The following is a 26,358-nucleotide window of genomic DNA, read 5'->3' as shown; positions in this document are numbered from 1 at the left end:
ACACTGAAGTGGTGGCTGTCACTAGAGAACCTGGGGCAGGGAGTCCCATGGAGGATCGAAGATCCCCTTATAGTTACCACAGACGCCAGCCCAGTAGGGTGGGGGGCTCATGTGGGAGAGACCTTGCTTCAAGGATTATGGGACTGCCGGATTTTGGACAGTTCTTCAAATCTAAAAGAGCTTATGGCGGTTTTTCTGGCCCTTCAGGATTTACTCCCTCTGATCAGGGGTCGACACGTGATAATTTTATCCGACAATGCCTCGGTCGTAGCATATTTGAATCATCAGGGTGTTACCCGGTCCATGTCCCTGCAGTCCCTGGCGGTTCAGATTTTTTCCCTAGTGGAGGGGGTAGCTTTGTCCCTCCCGACCCTTCATATCAGAGGTGTGGACAATTGGAAGGCCGATTTTCTAAGCCGTCGATCTCTGGATCAGAGGGAATGGTCTCTGAACCCTTCTGTTTTCAGCAAGATTGTCAAGTTATGGGGGATGCCTCAAGTAGATCTTTTTGCCACCGGGGAGAACAGGAAGGTAAAAAGATTCTACTCCCTGTCTCCCAGGGATCGACCAGATGCGATAGATGCTTTGGTTCAGCCTTGGAGTCAGGGTCTATTATATGCCTTCCCTCCACTTCAGTTGATACTGAGGGTTCTCAAGAAGGTCAGGGAAGACAAAGCCAGAATCATCATGATTGCTCCCTTCTGGCCACGTCGAGCGTGGTTCTATTGGCTGAGAGTGATGTCAGTAGCAGATCCTTGGGTCCTTCCGGAGATCCCAGATCTTTTTTTTCAGGGTCCTATTGTCCACCCCCCTGTGAAAAGGCTCCATTTGACGGCGTGGCTTTTGAACGGCGCCTTTTATTAGATAGAGGTCTTTCTGAATCGGTGGTTGCTACCATGCTGTTAAGTAGGAAGCCGGTGACTACTAATATCTATGCTAGAACTTGGATTACCTTTTTTAAGTTTCTAGGAGTCCCTCCTTGCACATCCTACCCTCTTCAGTTAAGTAAAATCTTGGATTTTCTTCAGAGAGCTGTGGAGAAAGGTCTAGCACTAAGTACTAAAAAGGTCCAGGTGGCCGCTCTCAGTGTTTTATTCGATTACAGGTTGGCGTGTCATCCTTGGATCATAAGGTTTTGTAAATCAATATCTAGGAGTCTCCCTGCCAGGAATTTCAAAGCTCCTCCTTGGGATCTTAATCTGGTGTTAAGGGCCTTGGTTAAACCTCCCTTTAGTCCTGTAGACTCTCTGCCAATTAAGTTCCTGACCTTGAAATGTATTTTTTTGGTAGCTATTACATCAGCCAGGAGAATTAGTGAGCTTCAGGCTCTTTCCATTAGCCCTCCATATACGATTTTCCAAGATGATTGTGTCCGTCTTAGGCCAGACCCAGCATTTTTACCCAAAGTAGTATCGGAATTCCATAGAAGTCAGGAAGTGATTCTTCCTTCCTTCCTTCTATGAGAATCTGAGGAACGAGGAAGAGGCAGATTTCCATTCTTTGGATGTTAGAGAATGTGTCCTACGGTACCTAGAGGCTACAAAAGGTTGGAGGAAGTTTTCTTCATTGTAGTTGTGGAGAGAAGTTTAGAGTGGCACTGCACAATGTATCAAAAACCCCTCTTCTTTGACAACAAATCATCGACCCGAGTACTAGGCAGGTGTACTTGCGCTGTGAGCGATGCCGGCGGTGCTCTGTCCCACATGTAACCAGGCAGTTACGGCTTCATAGTTTTGCACACATAAGAGATAAAAGGATGGCACTCACCGCTTATGCGCTGAAACAGATACTTTTATTCCTGGTAGAGAGTGGACAACATACAAGCGTGCTCCAGCTGAGTTAGGCGATGGCCGTTTCGCACCTCAGTTCTTCGTCTGGCCCATGTATGAGTTGATCTCCATGTCTGGCTCAGTTCCCTCACATGGTGGGCCTCTAACTCTATCACATCCCGCCTCCATTTATCAAAGGGCCTATCCATCGGGAAATCTAATGTCGCCATTAGTACAGCATACAAGGTAGACACTGGTTTGTCTAGATGAGTCCGCCTTATTGTTGCCTCCACCGGACCGCAGTCTAACGCAAGTGGTCCTCTACCAAATTGGGCACTGCAGGCATGTCGAAGCTGGAAGTATCTATATAAAGAGTGTTGGGGTAATTAAAATTCTTGCTTAAGGCTAATAAACGACCTGAATAAACCCTCTCAGGCCAGAACTCAAAGTCCGGGAGAGATATCAATTCCGGAAGGACTTTGTTCCTCCATAGGGGTAAATATGGTGACGAGCTCTCCCCACTCTCTTGCGCTATATGTACCTTTACTCTCTTATTCCAGACTGCTAGCGTCGCAGCCATTGCAGGTGTGAATATATGCGCTGCATAGGCTCCCTGTCTGTATGCTAAATTTGCGAGCGCTTCATAAGACCCCACCAGAGCCGCTTCTAAAACAACTGCCGGATTACTCGCATCAGCTCTAACCCACCATCCCACATAACTCAATTGTACAGCTTCATAATAGATGCCTGGAGGGTTTGTTTTGCTATTCTGGGAGATTGATTATGCCACAGAAATGGGGTGAACATCTTGTCCAGCAGTGAGAAATGCTTTTTAGGTAGAGACATTGGCGCCGCCCTATATAAATATAATAATTTTAGCAAGAGGATCATTTTAATAATGTTCACGCGTCCCACTAAAGTTAGAGGCAAATTTTCCCAGGCTTCCAATTTCCTAGCAATATAAGCCATCGTAGGTACTATGCTCAGTTGGTAAAACTTTGTCGAGTCTTTATGGATGACGACCCCTAAGTATTTGAATTGTTCTACTATTTGCAATTTAGATGGTCTACAGACTCGGGCGGGATTATCATCTATCAGGCAGAGGATTGACTTTCTCCAGTTCACCCGTAACCCAGAAAAGCGCCCAAATTCGTCCACTACATAGATATACTAACATGTCGTCTGCTTATAAAGAAAGTTTCTTGTTATTCCCGCCACTTCCCATCCCTCTATAGCTGAATTAGATGGAATTAGCAATGACAGAGGTTCCATTGTCAAAGTAAAGGGGAAAGCGGACAACCCTGTCTAGTGCCTCTCCCTAAGGGGAAGGGGTCAGAAACATACCCATTGACTTTTACCCGGGCAGTTGGAGAATTATAGAGTATCCTCAGCCATCGCAAGAAATTTGGTGGAAATTCCATTCGCCGAAGCATGGCCCACATGAAACCCCATTCCACCGAATCAAATGCTTTTTCATTATCTAGCGACGCTAGGGCTCTCCCACCCCTGTTATCGTGTTGTATCTGCAAGTTGGTGTATAGTCGTCTCAAGTTAATATCCGTGGTTCTCCCAGGCATGAAGCCCGACTGGTCCACTCCTACAACAGAGAGGATGGCATCCCACAACCATAGCACCAGTACTTTTGCCAATATCTTAGCATCTAGATTCAGCAATGATATGGGTCTATATGAACTAGACTGCTCCGGAGGTCTCCCAGGCTTATGGATCACCACAATAGGGGCTTCAGCGAACGAGGAGGGCAAAACGCCCCGATCAGAAGCATAGGCAAATAGCTTCCCAAGTCTGGTACTGTGTTCTTTAGGATTGAGCTTATACCACTCAGCCGGGAACAGTTTCTTTTGGTTGTATTCCGTAAGATGCAGGCAAAATCTACGCTGCGCCTCTAACCAAGTCCCCTTATTGTCATTGTTCGGATCCCTTACGTACTGTTGCTCCTTGTTAGAGACTTCCGTCTCAAGTTTAGTCCTCGTGGAGCGTAGTTCCTTTCTATGCGTCACTATAGCAGTTATTAGTGACCCTCTCATAACAGATTTGAAAGCATCCCACTCCATCAAGGGATCTGAGGTCCCCTCATTATTCGTCCAATATTGTACCATACTGTCATAGTTAATAGCCGCCACCGGAAGAACATCAAGCCACATCGGACTCAATCGCCACCACCTATTAGGAGGGGCCATAGGCTGTGAAAGAACCAATAAAAGGGGAGCGTGATCAGAAAGCCCCCTAGGTAAGTAATCATTATTCTTAAGATAGGGTAATAGACCTGTGTTTATAAAAACTAAGTCTAGACGAGACATAGATCCGGTGGAGGCAGAGCAACACGAGTACTGTAGAAGAGCGGGATGAAGTTGCCGCCACGCTTCCACAAGACAATTTGCTTCCGCCCAATTTGCGAGTGCCCTATTGTGGGATGCTTGCGGCCGTAACCTATCCTTAACAGGATCCAACGTGGCATTAAAATCTCCCATAATAAGGAGAGGGATCCCTGGGAACGATAGAAACTTCCCGTGCATAGTTAGAATGCACTGCATGGTAAACTGACCCCACCCATGGGCGTCTAAGAGCTAGAACTTTCTGGCCACTTAAATGTGTTTCTTGCAATATCACTATGTCAGGGTTATACCCCTTCAAATAATTGAATAATGAACGTTTGATCTGATCATTGAGACCCCTAACGTTCCATGACACCAGCTTAACTAATGCCATTACACCACTAAAGAAATGTAATGTAATCTGCGGACCCGTGAAGGAATAAACATTCACATACATACAGTACAGACCAAAAGTTTGGACACACCTTCTCATTCAAAGAGTTTTCTTTTTTTTCATAACTATGAAGGCTTCAAAACTATGAATTAACACATGTGGAATTATATACATAACAAACAAGTGTGAAACAACTGAAAATATGTCATATTCTAGGTTCTTCAAAGTAGCCACATTTTGCTTTGATTACTGCTTTGCACACTCTTGGCATTCTCTTGATGAGCTTCAAGAGGTAGTCCCCTGAAATGGTTTTCACTTCACAGGTGTGCTCTGTCAGGTTTAATAAGTGGGATTTCTTGCCTTATAAATGGGGTTGGGACCATCAGTTGCGTTGAGGAGAAGTCAGGTGGATACACAGCTGATAGTCCTACTGAATAGACTGTTAGAATTTGTATTATGGCAAGAAAAATGCAGCTAAGTAAAGAAAAACGAGTGGCCATCATTACTTTAAGAAATGAAGGTCAGTCAGTCAGCCGAAAAATTGGGAAAACTTTGAAAGTAAGGGCTATTTGACCATGAAGGAGAGTGATGGGGTGCTGCGCCAGATGACCTGGCCTCCACAGTCACCGGACCTGAACCCAATCGAGATGGTTTGGGGTGAGCTGGACTGCAGAGTGAACGCAAAAGGGCCAACAAGTGCTAAGCATCTCTGGGAACTCCTTCAAGACTGTTGGAAGACCATTTCAGGGGACTACCTCTTGAAGCTCATCAAGAGAATGCCAAGCGTGTGCAAAGCAGTAATCAAAGCAAAAGGTGGCTACTTTGAAGAACCTATAATATGACATATTTTCAGTTGTTTCAAACTGTTTGTTATGTATATAATTCCACATGTGTTAATTCATAGTTTTGATGCCTTCATAGTCATGAAAATAAAGAAAACTCTTTGAATGAGAAGGTGTGTCCAAACTTTTGGTCTGTACTGTACATACGACAACATACAAATACAGATAAACTGCTCCTAACTCCCCTAAACCCCCACCCTACCCTATCCTTCCCAACATGGATGAGCCTAGTCCCTCAAGTACAACAAGAACTCTCGGGTTTAGAATAACCTGTAACCTACACTCCCGCTCCCTACAGAAGTATCAGTGTACTCATATAGAGCCACAAGAAAAAGTGGGATATAAACAGAAAACACTTAACTCCTCAACCAGCGTGTCTCCTCACTCAAAAATTATTTTTGGCTACCCGCCAACCTTTGCATAACTTATACCTCAGTTATGTGAACCGACCATTGAGAACACATAAGATACTTAAAGATAACAAGGCCGTCAAATATCTACGTCTAGATCTCTCTCAGTTCAACGGCGCGGTCTGACATCTGGCAGCTTGTCAATCCAATCTGCAGCTGCTTCAGGGGATTCGAAAAAGCGTACAGTCTCTCCATCTTGAACTCGAAGTCTAGAAGGATACATCATGGCGTACTTAATGTGCAGATCTCGCAGACGCGCCCGAACCTCATTAAATTGCCGCCTCCTTTTTTGAACTTCTGAGGTAAAATCTGGATAAAAGGATAATCGGACATTTTCATACGTAACTGTGCCTTTCTGCCGAGCTGCTAACAGGATAGCGTCTCTGTCCCTGTAGTTTAGGACTTTCATGATGAATGGTCTTGCAGGGGCACCTGCGGGGAGCGGTTTGGTTGGGACCCTATGAGCCCTTTCGATGACGAAACAGGTGGAGAGGGTCGCAGGCTGTAGAACATCTCTTATCAGCTGTTCAGCAAAAATTTCACGAGTGTCCCCCTCAGCCCTTTCAGGCAAGCCTAATATACGAACATTATTCCTTCTACTTCTGTTTTCTGCGTCTTCAGCCCTGGCCTGCAGCATCTTAACTTGCTGCTGTAGTTGTCTGGTATCAGCCTCTCCAGCTCAAGCCAAATCTTCCACATCCCCCAATCTGCGCTCCGCTTCGGCGGTTCTTTCACGTATTTTATCAAAATCATGCCGTAGGCAACTCAGATCAGATTGAACATGATCTATCTTGGCAATAAGAGTCGCCTGACATGTCGCTTGCCTTCATTATCTGGAATGTGCCCTCAGAACCAGCTACCGCTTTAGGATCCATATCTCCTTGTTCTGTTTGGCTTTCAGTATCCATGTAGGATTTAGCAGCTGGGGGAGCAGCAGGAGTGTTGGTTTTGTGGCCCATATAAAGCAGGCTCTCACGTGCTGATGCAACAGTGTACAGATAAGATTAACTCTGCCTACTCTGCCTTGGTCTTACTGTTACACAGCTGTATTAGGTTAGTAGGCACTCAGCAGTATAGAGAGAAATGAGAGAAGACACTGGACTCATGCACTTACATGCAGCAGCTTCCCAGGCCCGGAGACTGTAATTGATGCTGTAGCTGGGATATTTAGAGGGCTTGAGCTCCAGCCAGGTCAGGGGGTACTTGAGAATATGCAGCTCTGCCCGTCTGTCCCAATGTCAGCGCTAGCTCTCCGTCTCTGCCCCGCTCTCTCACCTCCAAGATGGCGCCCGCCACGTGTCCACCATCTCTCTCCAAGGCTCCCGCTCCACTGCTTTGCCCAGCACAGACTCCTGGAGGACGCTGGAGGGTTCGCTGCCGGACAAGACCTTGTCACTAGTATCCAGGTAGGGAGACGCTTGTGTTCTCTCAGCAGTGGGGGGGTCCCTCAAGAAGCCGCTCCGTACTTCACCCGCTCGGCAGGCCACAGGCCACGGAGGATTCAAGGTTCGGCCGCGCAGTTGTGCAAGGCGACTACTGCTCTCCTTATGCGCATTCTGTAAATTTTGCCAGGTGCATACTTATGCATCGGCGGGCGCTGCCTTGGGCCGCATAGTCTTGCAGGCAGCAGTTCTTAGTTACCTGTAGGGGCGCTTGCTCCATGGGTCTGTGGTTTTCCCTCCCTGTGGACTGCTTTCGGACGTCCCACGGTTTCTGTGTCCCCCAATGAATATGGGCGAGAAAATATAATTTTTGTAAAACTTACCAGTAAAATCTCTTTCTCGCTCTTCATTGGGGGACACAGCACCCACCCAGTATTGTTGTTCGGCCACAGTTGTGGCTGTTGCTGGTTAGAACCTAGTTCGGTTCTTGGCATTGTTGCTGTTCCACATTGTTTCGTTGGTTTACTTGCTTCGCCTACTGCTTCTCACAAACTAAAGCTCTCTCTCCAGGCTGGAGGGGGTATGGCTGCCAGGGGAGGAGCTAACAGCTTTATCTAGTGTCAACGCCTCCTAGAGGACATAGCTATACCCACGGTCTCTGTGTCCCCCAATGAAGAGCGAGAAAGAGATTTTACTGGTAAGTTTTACAAAAATCTCGTTTTTCCCACCTGTCTTACAGTGGAAGGAGGCTTGCCCTGGTTCTTCAGGCATTTTCTCTCCTGCCAGGTTCCCTCATGGTCTAATTTTTCTTGTGGGCTCTGTCCTCTTATAGAACCTCCTCCTGGAGCATCCTTCTATATGCAGAATGCTAGGTCATTACCAACAGGCACCTTCCGGTTGTGCTGCTCTGCTGTTTCTTCAGGGGGGGCCCTGGTTCTTCTATATCAGGCATGCTCAACCTGCGGCCCTCTAGCTGTTGCAAAACTACAACTCCCAGCATGCCCGAACAGCCTACAGCAGGGAATTGTGGGAGTTGTAGTTTTACAACAGCTGGAGGGCCACAGGTTGAGCATGCCTGTTCTAGATCCTTCCTCGGGCTCTGTAGTGCGCACTAGTTCAACTCTTGGTTCTTGCGCAGGACATCTAGCCCTGCTCCTTATTCTCTAGCTTCTTATTTTTCCCACCTTTGGTGGAGCTGGGTGTTTCCCTTTGTTCCTTTCTTGCATATAGCCTTTTTTACCAGGCACTTGTCCTTGGGATCCTGGCAGTCTCCCATAATTTTTTTATTTGGACTCTTCCTGGTCCTGGAGCCTCTCGGCTCACTTCCTTCGTTTTCTATCTACCATTTCATGCTATGGCCTCGCCTGGTCTTGTTTGGTCACAGGGTTCTCCAGCACCTGTGCGTCCAACTTTTTGCATGAGATTTCCCTCTCTCCCTCGGGGACTGCTTTGGGACGTCCCATGGTGCTGTGTCTCCCAATGACATTAATGAGAAAATTAGATTTTTGTACCTACCGTAAAATCTGTTTCTCGTTCAATTCATTGAGGGACACAGGTCCCACCCTCTGTTTTCATTTCTCTTACTGTCACCGGGCTGCTGTTCTTCTTCCTTCCCCGGTCCAGGACGTGTTGGTTGTTTACTTTTGTTTCTCTCTCCTACTGCTATTGGTACAAACTGATTAGCCTAGTGGCTGTGGAGAAGGTAAAGACCACCTGGGCGAAGCCAACCTTTTTGATATCTAGTGTCGCCTCAGCGGTAGCTGGGCATATACCCATGGTCTTGTGTCCCCCAATGAATTGAACGAGAAAGGGATTTTACGGTAAGTACAAAAATCCAATTTTCTTTTTATTATTGTGGTGGGTCAAGAGGTTGTCTCACTTCAGCAAATAGCATTTATTATGTAGAGGAGGTTAATTAAAGGCACTTACTAATGTATTGTGATTGTTCATATTCCTCCTTTGCTGTCTGGATTCATTTTTCCATCACATTATACACTGCTCGTTTCCATGGTTATGACCACCCTGCAATCCAGCTTGCACACTATAGGAAAAAGCACCTGCCTATGTGCTGTCGGGTATATAAAGCAAATGCTTTATATAAAGATTTAAAAAATTAACGGATCAAAAGAAAAATTATGCAAACGATATTGATCCAGGAGATGGACATAATCATCTCAAAACGAGTTCGATCAAGAACCTGATTATTTTGTGCAATCAGTAAAACAGGGTACAAGCGTCTATGTAAAAATTATTATACAATAGTTTAATATACAATCAAAAATGAATCAACATAAATTTAAATAATATACAATGATATGCAGTGCCCAGAATTCACCACTATATGATGCCAACAAAACAATACTCAACCAACACAAGAATATTATGCAATACAGCTTTAAATTTGTGAGAGATATACAATCAATGGATTATGCGGAAAACTCAATCAAGAAGATGACAGATACGAGCCCTTGCTTTGCCCAAAATTGATGACCAAACTCAGATATGGGGTAGTATTGCAACAAAACTTATTGGCTTGATATCAAACTAGGGAATACTAAGATTCACGACAGAGTTTCTCCAATATTATCCCCTTTATTCAGTTATATGCATTGTAACTGAAATCAGAGAAAATACTGATGTGGCAACTAACGTTACACGTCCGCAAATGAGCGGGTATCTGACTAAGTATCAAGCCAATTAATTTAGATCAATACTACATAAAACAAAAATATACATTACCCAAGGGTCAAGTGATGTGCAGAGCCTTGGGGCAGCCAGCTCTCAAGAGTTTTTCCCGATAATCCAAATGATTCTCCAGAGATCTATAATCCAAATGTTTCTTTGTTTGTTAGTTTTTTTCTTTCCTTTCTTTTTTTTTTTTCTGGTAACTGGTTTCTTAACCCAAAACTTATCAGATGAACACGCCCTCCGAGTTTGGAACTTCCAATCATTGTTGGATGGGTGTGTGCATTGATAAGGAGCCTGACGTCATAATACTACCCAGAATGCACTTTTGCTACTGATGTAGTATTAACTGCTCATATCTAGGTGGCACTGTTGTATTAGCAATAGGCATCATACCATTAAGGGTTAACTCATACATGCCTGATATTTTCACTACTACACCTCTGACGTCTAGAGGCCTTGTCTCAGGGCCGAGGAACAAACTTTGATACATGAATATATACTTTGAGGAACATCTAGACAATTCTTACACTGTGGAATTCATGTTCAGATATGAAAAACAATGAAGCCTCAGAATCTGCAGGTGCGGTGTATCTTCTAACTTTATAAATGTATAATATATTGTTACTATAACACTAGCTCTTGAACAGCACAGTAATCTTCTCATGGACTTACTTTGGCCTACATGAAAATCCATACAAAACAGTGAATATAAATCATCATTGCTCTTAAAGGCAATGAATACCCATTATAACTAAAATAAGTAGATATAACTGTTTATACTTATGAAAAAGCACAACAGTGCGCTCCCACGGTTCTGGTAGTGTTGCCTCCTAGTGGTAGCTGGGCGTATACCCATGGGCCCAGGGCCGGCTCCAGGCTCATTTGGGCCCTTGGGCGATAAAGTCTCAGTGGTCCCCCTTGTGGCATTTTGCACTGCACTTACAGCAATGAAACTGCATGTATTATAGATTAAATACCTTACACAAAGCATGCTACAGAGCGGATATATGTGAATCAGTCCTTATGTGCCTACTTTTATTTTCTACCCAGTGTTTCAGTCCCTCAGGTCTAATCACAGATATGTGCCCCCTCACAATAGATATGCCAAGATATGCGCCCCCTCACAGTAGATATGCCAAGATATGTGCCCACTCAGTATATATGCCCAGATATGTGCCCCCTCACAGTAGATATGCCAAGATATGTGCCCCCCTCACAGTAGATATGCCCAGATATGTGCCCCCCTCACAGTAGATATGCCTAGATATGTGCCCCCCTCACAGTAGATATGCCTAGATATGTGCCCCCTTCACAGTAGATATCCCAAGATATGTGCCCCGTCACAGTTGATGCCAATATATTTGCCCCCTCACAGTACATATGCCAAGATATGTGCCCCCTTCACAGTAGAGATCCCCAAAATATGTGCCCCCTCACAGTTGATATGCCAAGATGTGTGCCCCCTTCACAGTAGATATGCCAAGGTATGTGCCCTCTTACAGAGGATATGCCGATATGTGCCCAGTGCCCTCTTCACAGATGTGTCCCCTTCACAGGAAGTGAAAAAAACAAATGCTGTGGAGCGCTGGCGGCTCAATGGTGGAGCAAATGGTTCCCTGCTTCAGTGGCATGCCTATGGTGTTTGGCACTCGGGCGGGTCCTTTCTCTGTGCCCCCTTCATAGTAATAATCCCCATTGTGCCCCCTTCATAGTAGAAATCCCCATTGTGCCCCCTTCACAGTAATAATGCCTCTGTGCTCCTTTCATTGTAGTAATGCCCTCTGGCTCTGTGCCCCCTCCATAGTAGAAATGCCCATTGTGCCCCCTTCACACTAGTAATGAAAGCCCTCTGTGCCCCTCCTGATTATTAATGCCCTCTGTGCCCCCTCTAGAGTAGTAATGCCCTCTATGCCCCCTCCATAGTAGAAATGCCCTCTGTTCCCCCTCCATAGTAATAAAGTCCTCTGTTCCCCCTCCATAGTAATAAAGTCCTTCCTTGCCCCCTCTGTATTAAAAACAAAAAAACACAGTAACTACTCACCTTGTCCCGCTCCTGAAGCTCATAGTCCTCTCTTCCCTCTAGGCACAGATCGCTCTGCAGCACTATGTGGGCGGACCCTATGCAGGTTACCGGGCTGCAGGCTCCACCCACACAGGCTGGCAGCGCGATCCGTGCCTGCAGGCTGAATGATGAAGCGCGGAGAAGTCTTTCTGCTCTACCATTCAGAGCGCCGCCGGCCTGAAGGAGGGGAGGAGCGCGGGGAGCTGAGCGGTGAGTGACAGGACCCAGCTCCCGGACCTCCAGCAATGAGCCTAGTCTCAGTATATCAATATCTGATTGGCGTGGGGCCAACACCTCCACCAGTCAGTTGTTCCAGTAGCTAAGCTACACAGCTCTGTCCATCGTGTAGTGCGGGGATGCTCAAAATGTGGCCCACATTCAAGTGATTTTAGTCAGAAAGCAAGTGAATTCTGATGAGGCTGCCAACATCAATCAATAGGGAGAACTTGTGCGAGCTTGCAAAGCCAGACTTGGAGCACTTCCTGGGATTGGAACTGCCCCTGGGGTACTTGCAGCTATTTTGCATATAGAATAAAACTTCTTGCCAATGAAAAGGCTAAGAAGAAACATAAAGGTATGTGTGAACACATGGTGGCATACTCTACCATGCATTGAGAGTTGTTGTTTTCCAAGAGCTATAACTTTTCAATTTTTGGATTTGTATAAAAATGTAGTGTACCTATCCATGCAGACATGCTGGACTGTTCAATATATACATTTCCATTCTTCTCTTTTTATGTCTTTGGCTGCAGTAAAGCATTTAGTATTGAATCAGAGAAAACTTTTTGAGGACAGTCTGCCCCGACAGAGTTTTTTTCCTGAAAAAAATGGAAATGTAGTGTATAAAGATGACTACAATACTGAAGGTAAGAGCGTGTTTTCTGTTATATCTGGGTACTAGGGCTGGGCGATTATGACAAAAATGAAAATTGTGATTTAATTGAACATGTAACCTCGATTTCGATTATAGAATGGTTATTTTGGGGTGTGGCTTGGCAGTGCTCCAGACTAAAAAAATAACCAGGAGCCATTGTCTCCTAAACGGAAAAATTTAGAAGCAAATTTACATTTTTAGTCGCCAAATTTAAAATGCATATAATTATAATTAAAAAAAGGACTTGGCGGAGAAGATGAGACGCAGGTCACAGTAGTGAGCCAGCACTACATATAGGAGAATACATACCTCTTACCTCCAATGACATCTTCTGTCATGTAGACCTTCTCTTTCCTCTTCTCCTCTGTTTGACCCAGACCGCCATGACAAATTCTTTCAGCCGCATTTTGTCTCTACAGAGTTTGTTACACAGACACGTTAGATTTCTAAATTTTTTCATCAACCTCACCATCCTGGTGTCCCCACAATGTCTGCCACTCCTAATACTGTGCCCATTGTGCTGCCAGTAATAATAATAAAACGCTAGATTGTGCTCCAGGTAATAATGCTTGTATAGTGTTCCCAAAAATAATGTCCCCTAAGGCTACTTTCACACTTGCGTTGTTCTTTTCCGGCATAGAGTTCCGTCACAGGGGCTCTATACCGGAAAAGAACTGATCAGGTATGTCCCCATGCATTCTGAATGGAGAGTAATCCGTTCAGTTTGCATCAGGATGTCTTCAGTTCAGTCGTTTTGACTGATCAGGCAAAAGAGAAAACCGCAGCATGCTACGGTTTTCTCTCCGGCGAAAAAACTGAAGACTTGCCTGAACGCCGGATCCGGCATTTTTTCCCATAGGAATGAATTAGCGCCGGATCCGGCATTCAGAATACCGGAATGCCGGATCAGTCGTTCCGGCATGCGCATGCGCAGATCGGTAAAAATGTGAAAAAATGTACAAGACGGATCCGTCGATTCGCATGACAAGCGGAGAGACGGATCCGTCCTTGCAATGCATTTGTGAGACGGATCTGGCGGGACTGCCCGCCGGATCACACTGCCGCAAGTGTGAAAGTAGCCTAATATGTCGCTGTAATAGAAATGCTCCTACAGTGCCTCCCCAATAGTAATTTCCCCCACACTGCCCTCACATAATTATTTTCCCCCACACTGCCCCCACATAATAAGTTCCCCCCACACTGCCCCCACAATAGTAATTTTCCCCCATACTGCCCCCACAGTAGTAATTTTCCCTACACGACCCCGACATAATAATTCCCCCCCTCACTGCCCCCACAGTAGTAACTTCCCCCCTCACTGCCTGACAGTAGTAATATGCCCCACACTGCCTGCACATAGTAATTTTCTCCCACACTGCCCACACTTTCCCCCAGTGCCCCCCTTCTGGCCAGTAATGTCCGTCAGGGCCACCCTTCTGCCCAGTAATGTCCGCCAGTGCCAGCCTTCTGGTCAGTACTCGTCTGGCCAGTAATGTCCCCCAGTGCCCCCCTTCCGGCCAGTAATGTCCCCCAGTGCCCCCCTTCCGGCCAGTAATGTCCCCCAGTGCCCCCCTTCCGGCCAGTAATGTCCCCCAGTGCCCCCCTTCCGGCCAGTAATGTCCCCCAGTGCCCCCCTTCCGGCCAGTAATGTCCCCCAGTGCCCCCCTTCCGGCCAGTAATGTCCCCCAGTGCCCCCCTTCCGGCCAGTAATGTCCCCCAGTGCCCCCCTTCCGGCCAGTAATGTCCCCCAGTGCCCCCCTTCCGGCCAGTAATGTCCCCCAGTGCCCCCCTTCCGGCCAGTAATGTCCCCCAGTGCCCCCCTTCCGGCCAGTAATGTCCCCCAGTGCCCCCCTTCCGGCCAGTAATGTCCCCCAGTGCCCCCCTTCCGGCCAGTAATGTCCCCCAGTGCCCCCCTTCCGGCCAGTAATGTCCCCCAGTGCCCCCCTTCCGGCCAGTAATGTCCCCCAGTGCCCCCCTTCCGGCCAGTAATGTCCCCCAGTGCCCCCCTTCCGGCCAGTAATGTCCCCCAGTGCCCCCCTTCCGGCCAGTAATGTCCCCCAGTGCCCCCCTTCCGGCCAGTAATGTCCCCCAGTGCCCCCCTTCCGGCCAGTAATGTCCCCCAGTGCCCCCCTTCCGGCCAGTAATGTCCCCCAGTGCCCCCCTTCCGGACAGTAATGTCCCCCAGTGCCCCCCTTCCGGACAGTAATGTCCCCCAGTGCCCCCCTTCCGGACAGTAATGTCCCCCAGTGCCCCCCTTCCGGACAGTAATGTCCCCCAGTGCCCCCCTTCCGGCCAGTAATGTCCCCCAGTGCCCCCCTTCCGGCCAGTAATGTCCCCCAGTGCCCCCCTTCCGGCCAGTAATGTCCCCCAGTGCCCCCCTTCCGGCCAGTAATGTCCCCCAGTGCCCCCCTTCCGGACAGTAATGTCCCCCCGTGCCCCCCTTCTGGCCAGTAATGTCCCCCCGTGCCCCCCTTCTGGCCAGTAATGTCCCCCAGTGCCCCTCCCTTCTGGCCAGTAATGTCCCCCCCCCCCCCCCCCCTTTGGCCAGTAATGTCCCCCAGTGCCCCCCCCCCCCCTTTGGCCAGTAATATCCCCAATGTCGGCACTTATAAAATAAAATCCCAAATCTTTTACTCACCTGTGTCCACATAATAAGTTCCCCCCACAATAGTAATTTTCCCCCATACTGCCCCCACAGTAGTAATTTTCCCTACAAGACCCCGACATAATAATTCCCCCCCTCACTGCCCCCACAGTAGTAACTTTCCCCCTCACTGCCTGACAGTAGTAATATGCCCCACACTGCCTGCACATAGTAATTTTCTCCCACACTGCCCACACTTTCCCCCAGTGCCCCCCTTCTGGCCAGTAATGTCCGTCAGGGCCACCCTTCTGCCCAGTAATGTCCGCCAGTGCCAGCCTTCTGGTCAGTACTCGTCTGGCCAGTAATGTCCCCCAGTGCCCCCCTTCCGGCCAGTAATGTCCCCCAGTGCCCCCCTTCCGGCCAGTAATGTCCCCCAGTGCCCCCCTTCCGGCCAGTAATGTCCCCCAGTGCCCCCCTTCCGGCCAGTAATGTCCCCCAGTGCCCCCCTTCCGGCCAGTAATGTCCCCCAGTGCCCCCCTTCCGGACAGTAATGTCCCCCAGTGCCCCCCTTCCGGACAGTAATGTCCCCCAGTGCCCCCCTTCTGGCCAGTAATGTCCCCCAGTGCCCCACCCTTCTGGCCAGTAATGTCCCCCAGTGCCCCACCCTTCTGGCCAGTAATGTCCCCCAGTGCCCCACCCTTCTGGCCAGTAATGTCCCCCAGTGCCCCACCCTTCTGGCCAGTAATGTCCCCCCGTGCCCCACCCTTCTGGCCAGTAATGTCCCCCAGTGCCCCACCCTTCTGGCCAGTAATGTCCCCCAGTGCCCCACCCTTCTGGCCAGTAATGTCCCCCAGTGCCCCACCCTTCTGGCCAGTAATGTCCCCCAGTGCCCCCCCCCCTTTGGCCAGTAATGTCCCCCAGTGCCCCCCCCCCCCCCTTTGGCCAGTAATATCCCCCAATGTCGGCACTTATAAAATAAAATCCCAAATCTTTTACTCACCTGTGTCCTTTCGCCGGCGCTCACTCGCTGCTGGTACGGCACAGGATGATGCGATGCAGATGCGCACACGTCAGTGCTCTGCGTCCCGGCACAGGAGGGCGCGATGGGATTTTACTACCACATAGGCCTCAGTCTTTCTAGGCCTGAAGCCTATGACGGCGTCGGGCAAGAAATTATGGGCTCCCACAATATTCAGCTGCAGCGCGGCGGTCCAGTCGCAAATGGCGACAAGACTAAAAAGTCTTGTCACCATCTGCAAATTTCAGGGCGCACTGCAGGGCTCCAGATGGCGACCAAAATAAGAAGAAGGCAGGAGGAGGAGGGGAGGGGCTGTGGCCACTGCGCCACCAATGAAGAAAACTGACCTGAAATACAAATACAGGAGGCGGGTGCTGGAATCCAATAGCCGGCACCCGACCTCTGTGACAGGGAGCTGCGATCAGCTGCAGTTGAGTTAACCCTTCAGGTGCGGTACCTGAGGGGTTAATTGTAGCTGATCGCAGCCCCCTGTCACAAAGGTCGGGTGCCGGCTATTTGATTCCAGCACCCGCCTCCTGTATTTGTATAAGAAACGTTGGTGGCACAGTGCGCCCCCCCCCCCTTCCCCAGTATAATAAACATTGGTGGCTCAGTGGGAAGTGCCAATGAGGGTTAAAAATAATAAAAGAAAATTAACTCACCTCCTCCAGTTGATCGCGTAGCTGCCGGTCTCCTGTTCTTACTTCTTTCTTCAGGACCTGTGGTGACGTCACTGAGCTCATCACATGGCCCATTACCATGGTGATGGATCATGTGATGAGCACAGTGATGTCACCACAGGTCCTGAAGAAAGAACCATGCGTGAAAATCGCACTGCATCCGCACTTGCTTGCGATTTTCACACAGCCCCATTATCTTCTATGGGGCCTGCGTTGCGTGAAAAACGCACAAGTGATGTGTGAAAATCACCGCTCATGTGCACAACCCCATAGAACTGAATGGGTCCGGATTTAGTGCGGGTGCATTCCGGTATTTTGAATGCCTATGGGGAAAAATGCTGGATCCGGCATTCAGGCAAATCTTAATTTTTTTTTCGCCGGATATAAAACCGTAGCATGCTGCGGTTTTATCTTTTGCCTGATCAGTCAAAATGACTGAACTGAAGACGTCCTGATGCATCCTGAACAGATTACTCTCCATTCAGAATGCATGGGGATATGCCTGATCAGTTCTTTTCTGATATAGAGCCCCTGTGACGGAACTCAGTGCCGGAAAAGAAAAACGCAAGTGTGAAAGTACCCTAAAATATTAAGTTTAAATCCCCCCTTTCCCAATTTTACATATAAAATATATAAACAATAAATAAACATATTACATAGCGCTGTCCAAACTATTAAATTATTCAAAAATATCTCCTATGCGGTGAGTATTCGCCATTTTTTAGTCACCTTGTCACCCCAAAAAATAGCATAGGACTGTTCTATTATGGGCCGAATGTTTCATAAAATGCGAAATGCACGCAGCTTTTTTTGGTGTTTTTTTTTTTTTTTTTGCTCGGTATTGAGTATCGCAATACTTTTTTATGGTGACGAAAGCGAATCAAAATTTTGGTTTCAAAACAACCCTACGCCGATCTGATCGGCGTAGCGTTGTCACGATAACAAAATTTTGATTCAGTTTCGATTTGGCGACTAAAAATTTGATTTGGCTCCTAAATTTTTCAGTTCAGGAGCCAATGGCTACTAGGTATTTTTTTTAGGCTGGAGCACTGCACTGGCTACCGTTTTGGTCGCCATCTGGAGCGCTGCTTGGGGGCGTGGATCAGGGAGTGGCTGAGCACAGGGTGTTATACAACACCAATGGTTTGGGATATTTTTTGTAATGGAATCGTGCATATTTTAAGGATGTTCTCTTGTTCTCTCCTACGTTACTCACTATATGCTACCCATTTAGTGCCCCTTACTACCTCTCAGGGTATATACAGGAGTACACAGCAATATAAAGGCCCTGTATATTGCTGTGCACTCCTGTATATACCCCTCTATATTTCTGTATTCCCCTGTACTCTTCTATATACCCCTCTATATTGCTGTATACTCGTGTACTCCTGTACAAAGGTAGAAAGCTTAATGGGAGGCACGGATCAGAGCCCAGACTTGGCCACAACAATATGAGGAAATAAAGGTAGAATCCAGGTTCCCATAAAAGCGATGTCTTTATTTCTTCAGCGGTAAAAGCATATACCTAACACCAAAGGTCTACGCGTTTCGGACAGTAAAATCTTAGTCCTTAATCATGCCGTTTGATTTCACAGAGCTGGCACAGGTAGCAACCCTTCAGGAAATGTGTCGAGAGCAGACTTCTTATACACAAGACATTTCAGAGTCTCTAATATAGATTTTTACCCTATCCATTCCAGATCCCCTGCTCTCGATAGATTTCAGGAATTGGTGGAAAAGGATCTCTGTAAGCTCCATGAAATAACCAATTGCCATGATAAAAAGGACAATGATAACTCTCCTGAACATTTCAGGAGAAGTAACATGTCCAAGGAGGAATTTGTAGCACTGCGGGACACAATAGTGATAAAGGAGGCTGATAAGGGGGGGTCAGTGGTGTTGCTGGATAGCGATGTGTACAAAACTGAAATCTTAAAAATGTTGCAAGACAGATCTGTATATAAACCGCTTAAAAGCAACCCACTCCCTTTCTATCAGCTTCGTTTGAGAGAGATTTTGCAGGAGAATTTTAATCTGAGGATATTAAATCAAAAAGGAGTAGATTTCATTTTTGTAGATCAGCCTATTATTTCCATTTTCCATGTGTTGCCAAAGGTACATAAAGGAGGGTTTCCACCCCCTATGAGACAGATAGTGGCGGGCATTGGCTCGTATTCCGAACGGCTGTCGGAGTGGGTGGATTCCCTCCTTCAGCCTTTGGTACCTCAGATGCCCGGCTTTCTAAGGGACACAGTGTTAAAGTCCTTTTAAAACTTTACATGGACTAGGGAATATGTTTGGATTACGGCAGACGTAGTCTCTCTTTACACCAACATCCCTCATCATTTGGCAGTCCATGCGCTGGTTTTTGTCTTCATATAGCAAGTATACGCATGAATTACAGGATTTTCTCTGTATGGCACTTGATTTTTTATTAAAGCATAATTTTTTTCATGGCGTGGTGGGAGAAGTATATATATATAATTTTTTTTTTTTTTTTATTATTTTTTTTTTTTACAGAGACTAACCCATTTTTAATCTCCATTAAATGGTATAGACGCTACATCGATGATTTGCTGGTGGTATGGAGAGGAGATGTGGCGGACATACCATTTTTTTGAGATTTTTTTAAACCAGTGCATGGACTCTATAAAATTCTGTTTGTCCTATAATACAATATCCATACCTTTTTTTAGATCTTTGCCTTCAGGGGGATGCGGCCACGGGAGTGGTTCTGACTTCCACCTTCAGGAAAAATACTGCAGGCAACATCACCCTCCTTGCCACGTCCTGTGCATTTGCTGTGGATATATGAATGTCAGTAAAAGCGTTACATCCACAGCCAATGGCAAAACCCACAAAATAAATCAACTCCTGAACTGCAATACTGATTCTGCAATATATGTTATCAACACCTTTCAGATATTCCTCACTTTAAAACACGAAATGTTTCTGCCGCTAGTTTACACTTTGCGGTAGTTCACAAGCAGAATACTGCGGCTTCTTCGGTCCAGGGAATAGAAAGAGTGTCTCGCCCTATTAGAGGAGGTGACCACAGAGCAGAGAAGCATATTGGATGTTCAGTTTGGGGAGCTGCGCGCTCAACGGTTTGAACAAAAAATATGACTTAGTTTTACAATATAAATAAAAAAAAAATTAAAAGTGATTTTCAGTGCACAAGTTGGGTGTCATTGTTGAGGTTTTCCCCCGTCCCCCTCACAATCATGTGATGTGTGTGGATAATCAGCATCAGGTTTTACTTTGTTTAAAATGTAGTGGTTTTTCTTTTCAATTTGTATGTCATGATTAAGGACTAAGATTTTACTGTCCGAAACGCGTAGACCTTTGGTGTTATGTATATGCTTTTACCGCTGAAGAAATATAGACATCGTTTTTATGGGAACCTGGATTCTACCTTTATTTCCTCATACTCGTGTACTCCTGTTACAGTTACTAGTAGCTGGATCTGACTTTTCTCTCTCCTCTGTCAGGCAGGGAGCTGACGGGCTCCGTATCTCTGCTCTCTGACATTATAAACACTCATTATAGCTCAGGTCTTATCTTACTGATAAGAATGTGGCTTAAAAATGTGTTTATGACCTGTTAGTAATTTAGAGGACCAGCACAAAGTGAAAGTAGGATGCACACAGCTAGAAAAACAGTTAACCCTTTGTGTCAGAACGGCTCAATGTTTTTAGTAAAAACCAATTGAAAAATTTTTTTTTAGCCCCAAATGATGAAAATGCAGTCATAAAAAGAAATGGCTCCTGAAGGTGTAAATAACCTTTAAAGAAATTCTCTTTTTCACGCATGTTTCTGAGTAGGGTTAGTAAAGGTATTTCCAGTTAAAGGATCATTCATATACAGTTAAATTCCTGCCATGTAACGCTGTCCTTTGTTCAGTTATCATCATTATGTACAATGTAATTTCCCAGCAAGATGTAATGTGACCAGCTGTACATGTAAAACAGGCATTAGCAAATTGTAGCCAGTTCTTACATCCAGCTCCAAAATCTACGAGCCATCAAAACACATTGGGCCGACCCATCAAGTTAAAAAAAAAATGCAGCAAATACATTGCAACTTAGGATGTGCAATCCTAGCCTTAAAGAGGACCTGTCACCACAAATGCAGTGCAATCTGCAGTCAGCATGTTATAGAGCAGGAGGACCTGAGTAGATACTGTGTGTGTGTATAGATTCAGTAAAACTAGTAATTTATACATTAACCCTTTTGCTACCAGCGCTGTACATATACGGCACTGGAACGATCTCTAAACATGGCGCCTGCTCGCACGTGCAGCAGGTGTCATGGCCGGCAGAGATGTTTCAAACAGCAGAGACCAGCGGCTAATTACCGTGACCGTCAGTAATGTCGATCGCGGTAATTAAGTGCTTTAGTTCAGGCATCCTCAAACTGCGGCCCTCCAGCTTTTGTAAAACTACAACTCCCACAATGCCTTGCTGTAGGCTGATACCTGTAGGCTGTTCGGGCATGCTGGGAGTTGTAGTTTTGCAACAGCTGGAGGGCCACAGTTTGAGGATGCCTGCTTTAGATGCTGTGACCAAGTGAGATTACGGCATCTAAATGCACAAAAACCCGGAATTTCCTACCGATACCCTGAGTGGCCAAATCTAGCATCAGTACTTGCGCTGAACACTTTCAGCCTCGCTGATGAGGTTAAGTGTTCATGCTGCAGTTCTTATTTTGGCCACCAAATGGCAGGCCAGGATAAGAAATGAGCAAATAAGAGTTTAAATGGCATTTAAAAAATCCCTGACAGACCAAAATTAAAAAACATAATTTATAAGCTCATATATGAGCCACAAAATCATAACCAAAAATTCAAAAAAGTATAAAAAAATATATAAAAGTTTAAATAACCCCACTTTATAATTAAAAAATAAATACCTGGGGGCGGAGCCTAGCGGCGCATGGAGTAGGACGCACGCCGCACTAGCTCCGGCAAGAATCCTGAATTAAATACCTACAACGGTGGCGATATTACTTACAAACAGCTGTAGGAGCGGGGGACATAGCCAGCAAGCGGTCCGGTGCTGAGAAAAATCATTATGCCTGCAAAGAGAGGCAAAACGCCGAGCCGGCAGGACAGAGGCAAGATCCCAAGATGGCGCTGAGGAGGAAGAGTGGCCTGATCTGAGGGCAGCGGTGAGTCAGGGAGCGGCAGCGCGGCTAGAGCGCTTCGCTCACAAGTCACACCAGTCCCCCAGTCAGGTATGGGGAGAAGGAGAGGGCACCCTGGCACAAGTGGAGGAAGGCTTAGGGGAGCAAGATGGCCCCTGTAATGACGACCAGCAATTCCCAGCTCAGCATGAGGGGGGGGCGAGTGCCAGCAGGTGCAGCACTGAGAAGTGCCTGCCAGTGATCAATGCCCCTGAGCCCACCTTGAAAGATGTGATGGCAGCTATTGCTAGTTGCAACGCCACCCTCCAGAACATGAATATTAATATTGGAAGTCTAAAAGCGGACATGTCCATTATCCGTCATGACCTGCATAAAGTGGCTGAACGCACCTCAGAAGTAGAAAGGAGGGTCTCGGATCTGGAAGATGGGGCTGTTACCCTACAGAGAGAGAGCCTGGCTTCGTCAAAGGATATAGCGGCACTCTATGCTAAAACCGACGACCTAGAAAACCGCTCTCGCCGCAACAATATAAGGCTGGTGGGCATTCCTGAGAAATCTGAGGGCCCAGAGGCTACTGATTTTATTGAAAAATGGCTTGCGGAAAAATTCCGTGATAGAGGACTCTCTGCACTTTATGCTGTGGAACGAGCACATAGGGTCCCCACCAGGCCTTTGCCGCCAGGACGTCCGCCACGTCCAATACTGGCCAAAATCCTGCACTATCGAGACAGAGACACTATACTGAGGGCCGCAAGGTCTCATCCTGATTTAAAAATTAATGGAGTTCAGGTGTCTCTGTTCCCTGACTATTCGTCGGATGTACAGAAAAAAAGAGCTCGCTTTGTGGAGATTAAACGGAGGCTGAGAGATTTGCAAGTACAGTACTCCATGATGTTCCCGGCCAGACTCAGGGTGGTGGCGTTTGGATCCGCGGTGTTCTTTGAGGACTCGGACGCTGCGGTCAAGTGGCTGGATCAAAATGAGCGTCGCCTTAGGATTCCATCAACAGACACCTGAGACTGTTGGATATTCCTGCTCCTGATTGAAGTTCTGATGTCCACTGGACCGTCCACCCACCGTTGTGGACATTTTCTTTTTTCTTTAGCCGGTTGCTGAAGAAATTTTGTGGGTAGAGCATACGCCCGAGGTTGCTCCCCACCTTTCTAATGTGCCTGAGTACGGTATCGTGCTGGATGCTGTGCTGCTTCAGGCGCTGTTGGGCCAGGTTCACAATGTTGGCCCCAAGTTCATTACTGAATCTAATTATGCTGCACATGTTCATTGCCTGGGGAGGGATAGTTGGGTGGGGGGAGGGAGGGGGGATGGGAATAGCGTGGGTTATTATCGTCAAAGGTGCTTATGATGGCAATTCTAAAATGCTGAAACGTACAGTCCTGGTATATTTTGTCCGGGGGGGAAAAAGAGAAGAGATGGGAATCTGTAATCTGGTATTTAACATTGTTTTTCCCTGCGGCTGCTGGGAGGTGGAAAGTTGTAGATCTCAAATGTACTTTTATATATGTAAGCATTCTTATGGGACCTGTTACGAGAATACTTAGCTGGAATGTGAGGGGAATGGCGGATGCTACAAAGAGACACGGTCTGTTCCGTTACCTGTCTAGATATCAGCCGGCAATAATATGCTTGCAAGAAACGCATATGACCAAACAATCTATACATGTCATGCAAAAGCCGTGGTTGGGTTATTCGGTGCACTCCGTCTTCTCCTCGCATTCCAGGGGGGTTAGTATCCTAGTTCATAAGAATATCATATTTGAATGCCTGAGGGTATGTGTGGATGAAGAGGGAAGGTTTATAGGAATGCATTGTGTGGTCCAAGGGATGAGAATGGTGTTAGCAACAATCTATATACCCCCACCATTTTCCTCGGTACCTTTAAGGAAGCTTATAGAATTCATGGCAGAGTTTTCTGAACTTCCAATGTTAATAGTGGGAGATTTTAATAATGTACTTGACAGTTCGCTTGATAGATGCCAGATCACACCTAGTGGTAGTAATATGGGTGAAACCTCGTTTGCAAGAATACTGAGGGAAGTAGGTCTGTTGGATGTATGGAGAGAGACCCACCCCCTGGACAGGAAGTACTCGTGTTGCTCCTCGACATATGGCTCCCTGTCGCGTATAGATCTGGGTCTGGTAAATGCTCATATGTTCCCGTTTGTACAGACCTCAGAGTATCTTTCTAGGACCCTATCTGACCATTCCTTATTTAGCATCACCCTTGATATATCTGTGACGGCCAGGCCGGGGGTTAGGTACTGGCGACTAAATGCCTTTTGGTTAAAACTGATGGGTGACCCGTCCGATATGCTTCAATCCCTTAGGGAATATTTTTGTATAAATGAAGGGACTGCGTCTCCGTTAGTCGTCTGGGATGCGATGAAGGCCTTCCTCAGAGGATCCTTTATTAAAACAGTCAGTCGGATTAAATCTAAATCTAGAGAGCTTGATCGGCAGAAACATGATAATATGAAGATAGCGGAGGAAGCTTTTGTGTTAAATCCTTCTATCATGACAAGCAATACCTTAAAGACTAGGCAGGAGGAGTTGAGGTGTCACCTTTTGGAGGTAGCAGAGAGGAAGCGACTGTTTTACAGGCAGCAATTTTTTACTGAAGGTGAGAGTGTAGGCCATATGCTCTCTGTTATCGCAAAAGCGCAGCAAGGATCACAATGTATATCTGGCCTGTTAGATGCTGGCGGCGTCCTCAGGCGTGATACGGATAACATTCTGAATATACTAAATAATTTTTATTCCTCTCTGTATGCTTCCAGGGTGACATGCTCGGATGAAGAGATTGACACCTTTTTGGCCACATTAGATCTTCCTAAGCTTTCCAGGGAAGACAGTATGCGGTTAGAGGAGCCGATTGAGCTAGAAGAATTGAGGGCGGCATTGGCTGCTATGGCTAATGACAAGGCTCCGGGTTTGGATGGGCTTCCGGCGGAAGTTTATAAGTCCTTTGCGGAAGTGTTGCTCCCGGAACTTCTGAAGGTATTCAATTGTTCCAAGGAGAGGGGGGTGCTACCTCCGTCTATGCAGGAGGCGGTAATAGTAGTCATTCCTAAGCCGGACAAGGATCACTCTCTCCCTGACTCATATAGACCGATATCGTTACTCTCCACTGATGTTAAGTTGCTTGCAAAGGTCTTGGCCATGCGTCTGTCTAAAGTGATTCTGTCTATCATACACTCTGACCAGACTGGCTTCATGCCTCAGAAATCAACGTCAATTAATATTAGAAGAGTGTTTGCCAGTATTCAACTTCCAGCTGATAATGTTGGAGATAGAGCTATCCTTTCTTTGGATGCGGCCAAGGCCTTTGACAGCATTGAGTGGAGATTCCTGCGGAGAGCTATGGCGTATATGGGATTTGGAGATGAGTATATATCCTGGGTCCGGGTGCTATACTCTAAGCCCGAAGCATGTATCAGGGCGAATGGAGGGGTGTCCCCCAAGTTCTGTTTGAGCCGGGGTACTAGACAGGGGTGCCCGTTGTCGCCTCTGCTATTTGCAGTTGCGATTGAGCCATTAGCCGCAGCAATTCGTAAATTAATGGACATCCGGGGGTTCCAATATGGGACAGTTAATAATAAAGTGGCGATGTATGCAGATGACACCTTGCTTTTTCTGGGAGATACTGGTCCATCGTTGGAAGCGGCTATGAAAATCATTGATTGCTTCGGGGATCTGTCGGGTCTGACTATTAACTGGAGTAAGTCGGCGATTATGCTGCTCGACGGGCAAGTGCAGTCACAGACAGTGAGAGACAGAAATATTCCATGTGTAGCGACCTTTAAGTATTTGGGTATCCATATATCTCCGAGAATCCGAGACTTTGGGCGCCTTAACTTTGACCCGTTGGTTATCAAATTTCGTAATAAGACTAAGGCATGGTGTAAACTATATCTGTCGGTGGCGGGAAGAGCTAATCTCATTAAAATGGTGTTGATGCCCCAGCTACTCTATGTTCTGCATAACTCCCCGGTCTGGCTGTCAAAATCCAAATTTGTTCCTATCAATGCTACTTTCAGGGAGCTCATATGGCGGAAGGGGCAACCGAGAATTAAGCTTGAAACGTTGCAATATCCTAAAACAGAAGGGGGCCTTGCAGTGCCAAACCCCTGGGTGTACTTCCTGGCTGCACAATGCCAAC

General features: G+C 46.7%; 1 protein-coding gene across 1 annotated transcript in view; it reads left to right on the top strand.

The window, feature by feature from the left end:
- Positions 1–26,358, top strand: part of CFAP92 (cilia and flagella associated protein 92 (putative)) — a 135,372-nt gene that overhangs the window by 24,185 nt on the left and 84,829 nt on the right. Inside the window, exon 4 of the mRNA XM_040408789.1 lies at positions 12,633–12,746. Coding sequence (XP_040264723.1) covers positions 12,633–12,746 — 114 coding nt within the window. The remainder of the gene's footprint in view (positions 1–12,632; positions 12,747–26,358) is intronic.

The sequence above is a fragment of the Bufo bufo genome, chromosome 9, assembly GCF_905171765.1.
Source record: "Bufo bufo chromosome 9, aBufBuf1.1, whole genome shotgun sequence".
Lineage (NCBI taxonomy): Eukaryota > Metazoa > Chordata > Amphibia > Anura > Bufonidae > Bufo > Bufo bufo.
The sequence above is the reverse complement of the archived record's forward strand: the minus strand, read 5'-3'. Positions and strand labels throughout refer to the sequence as shown.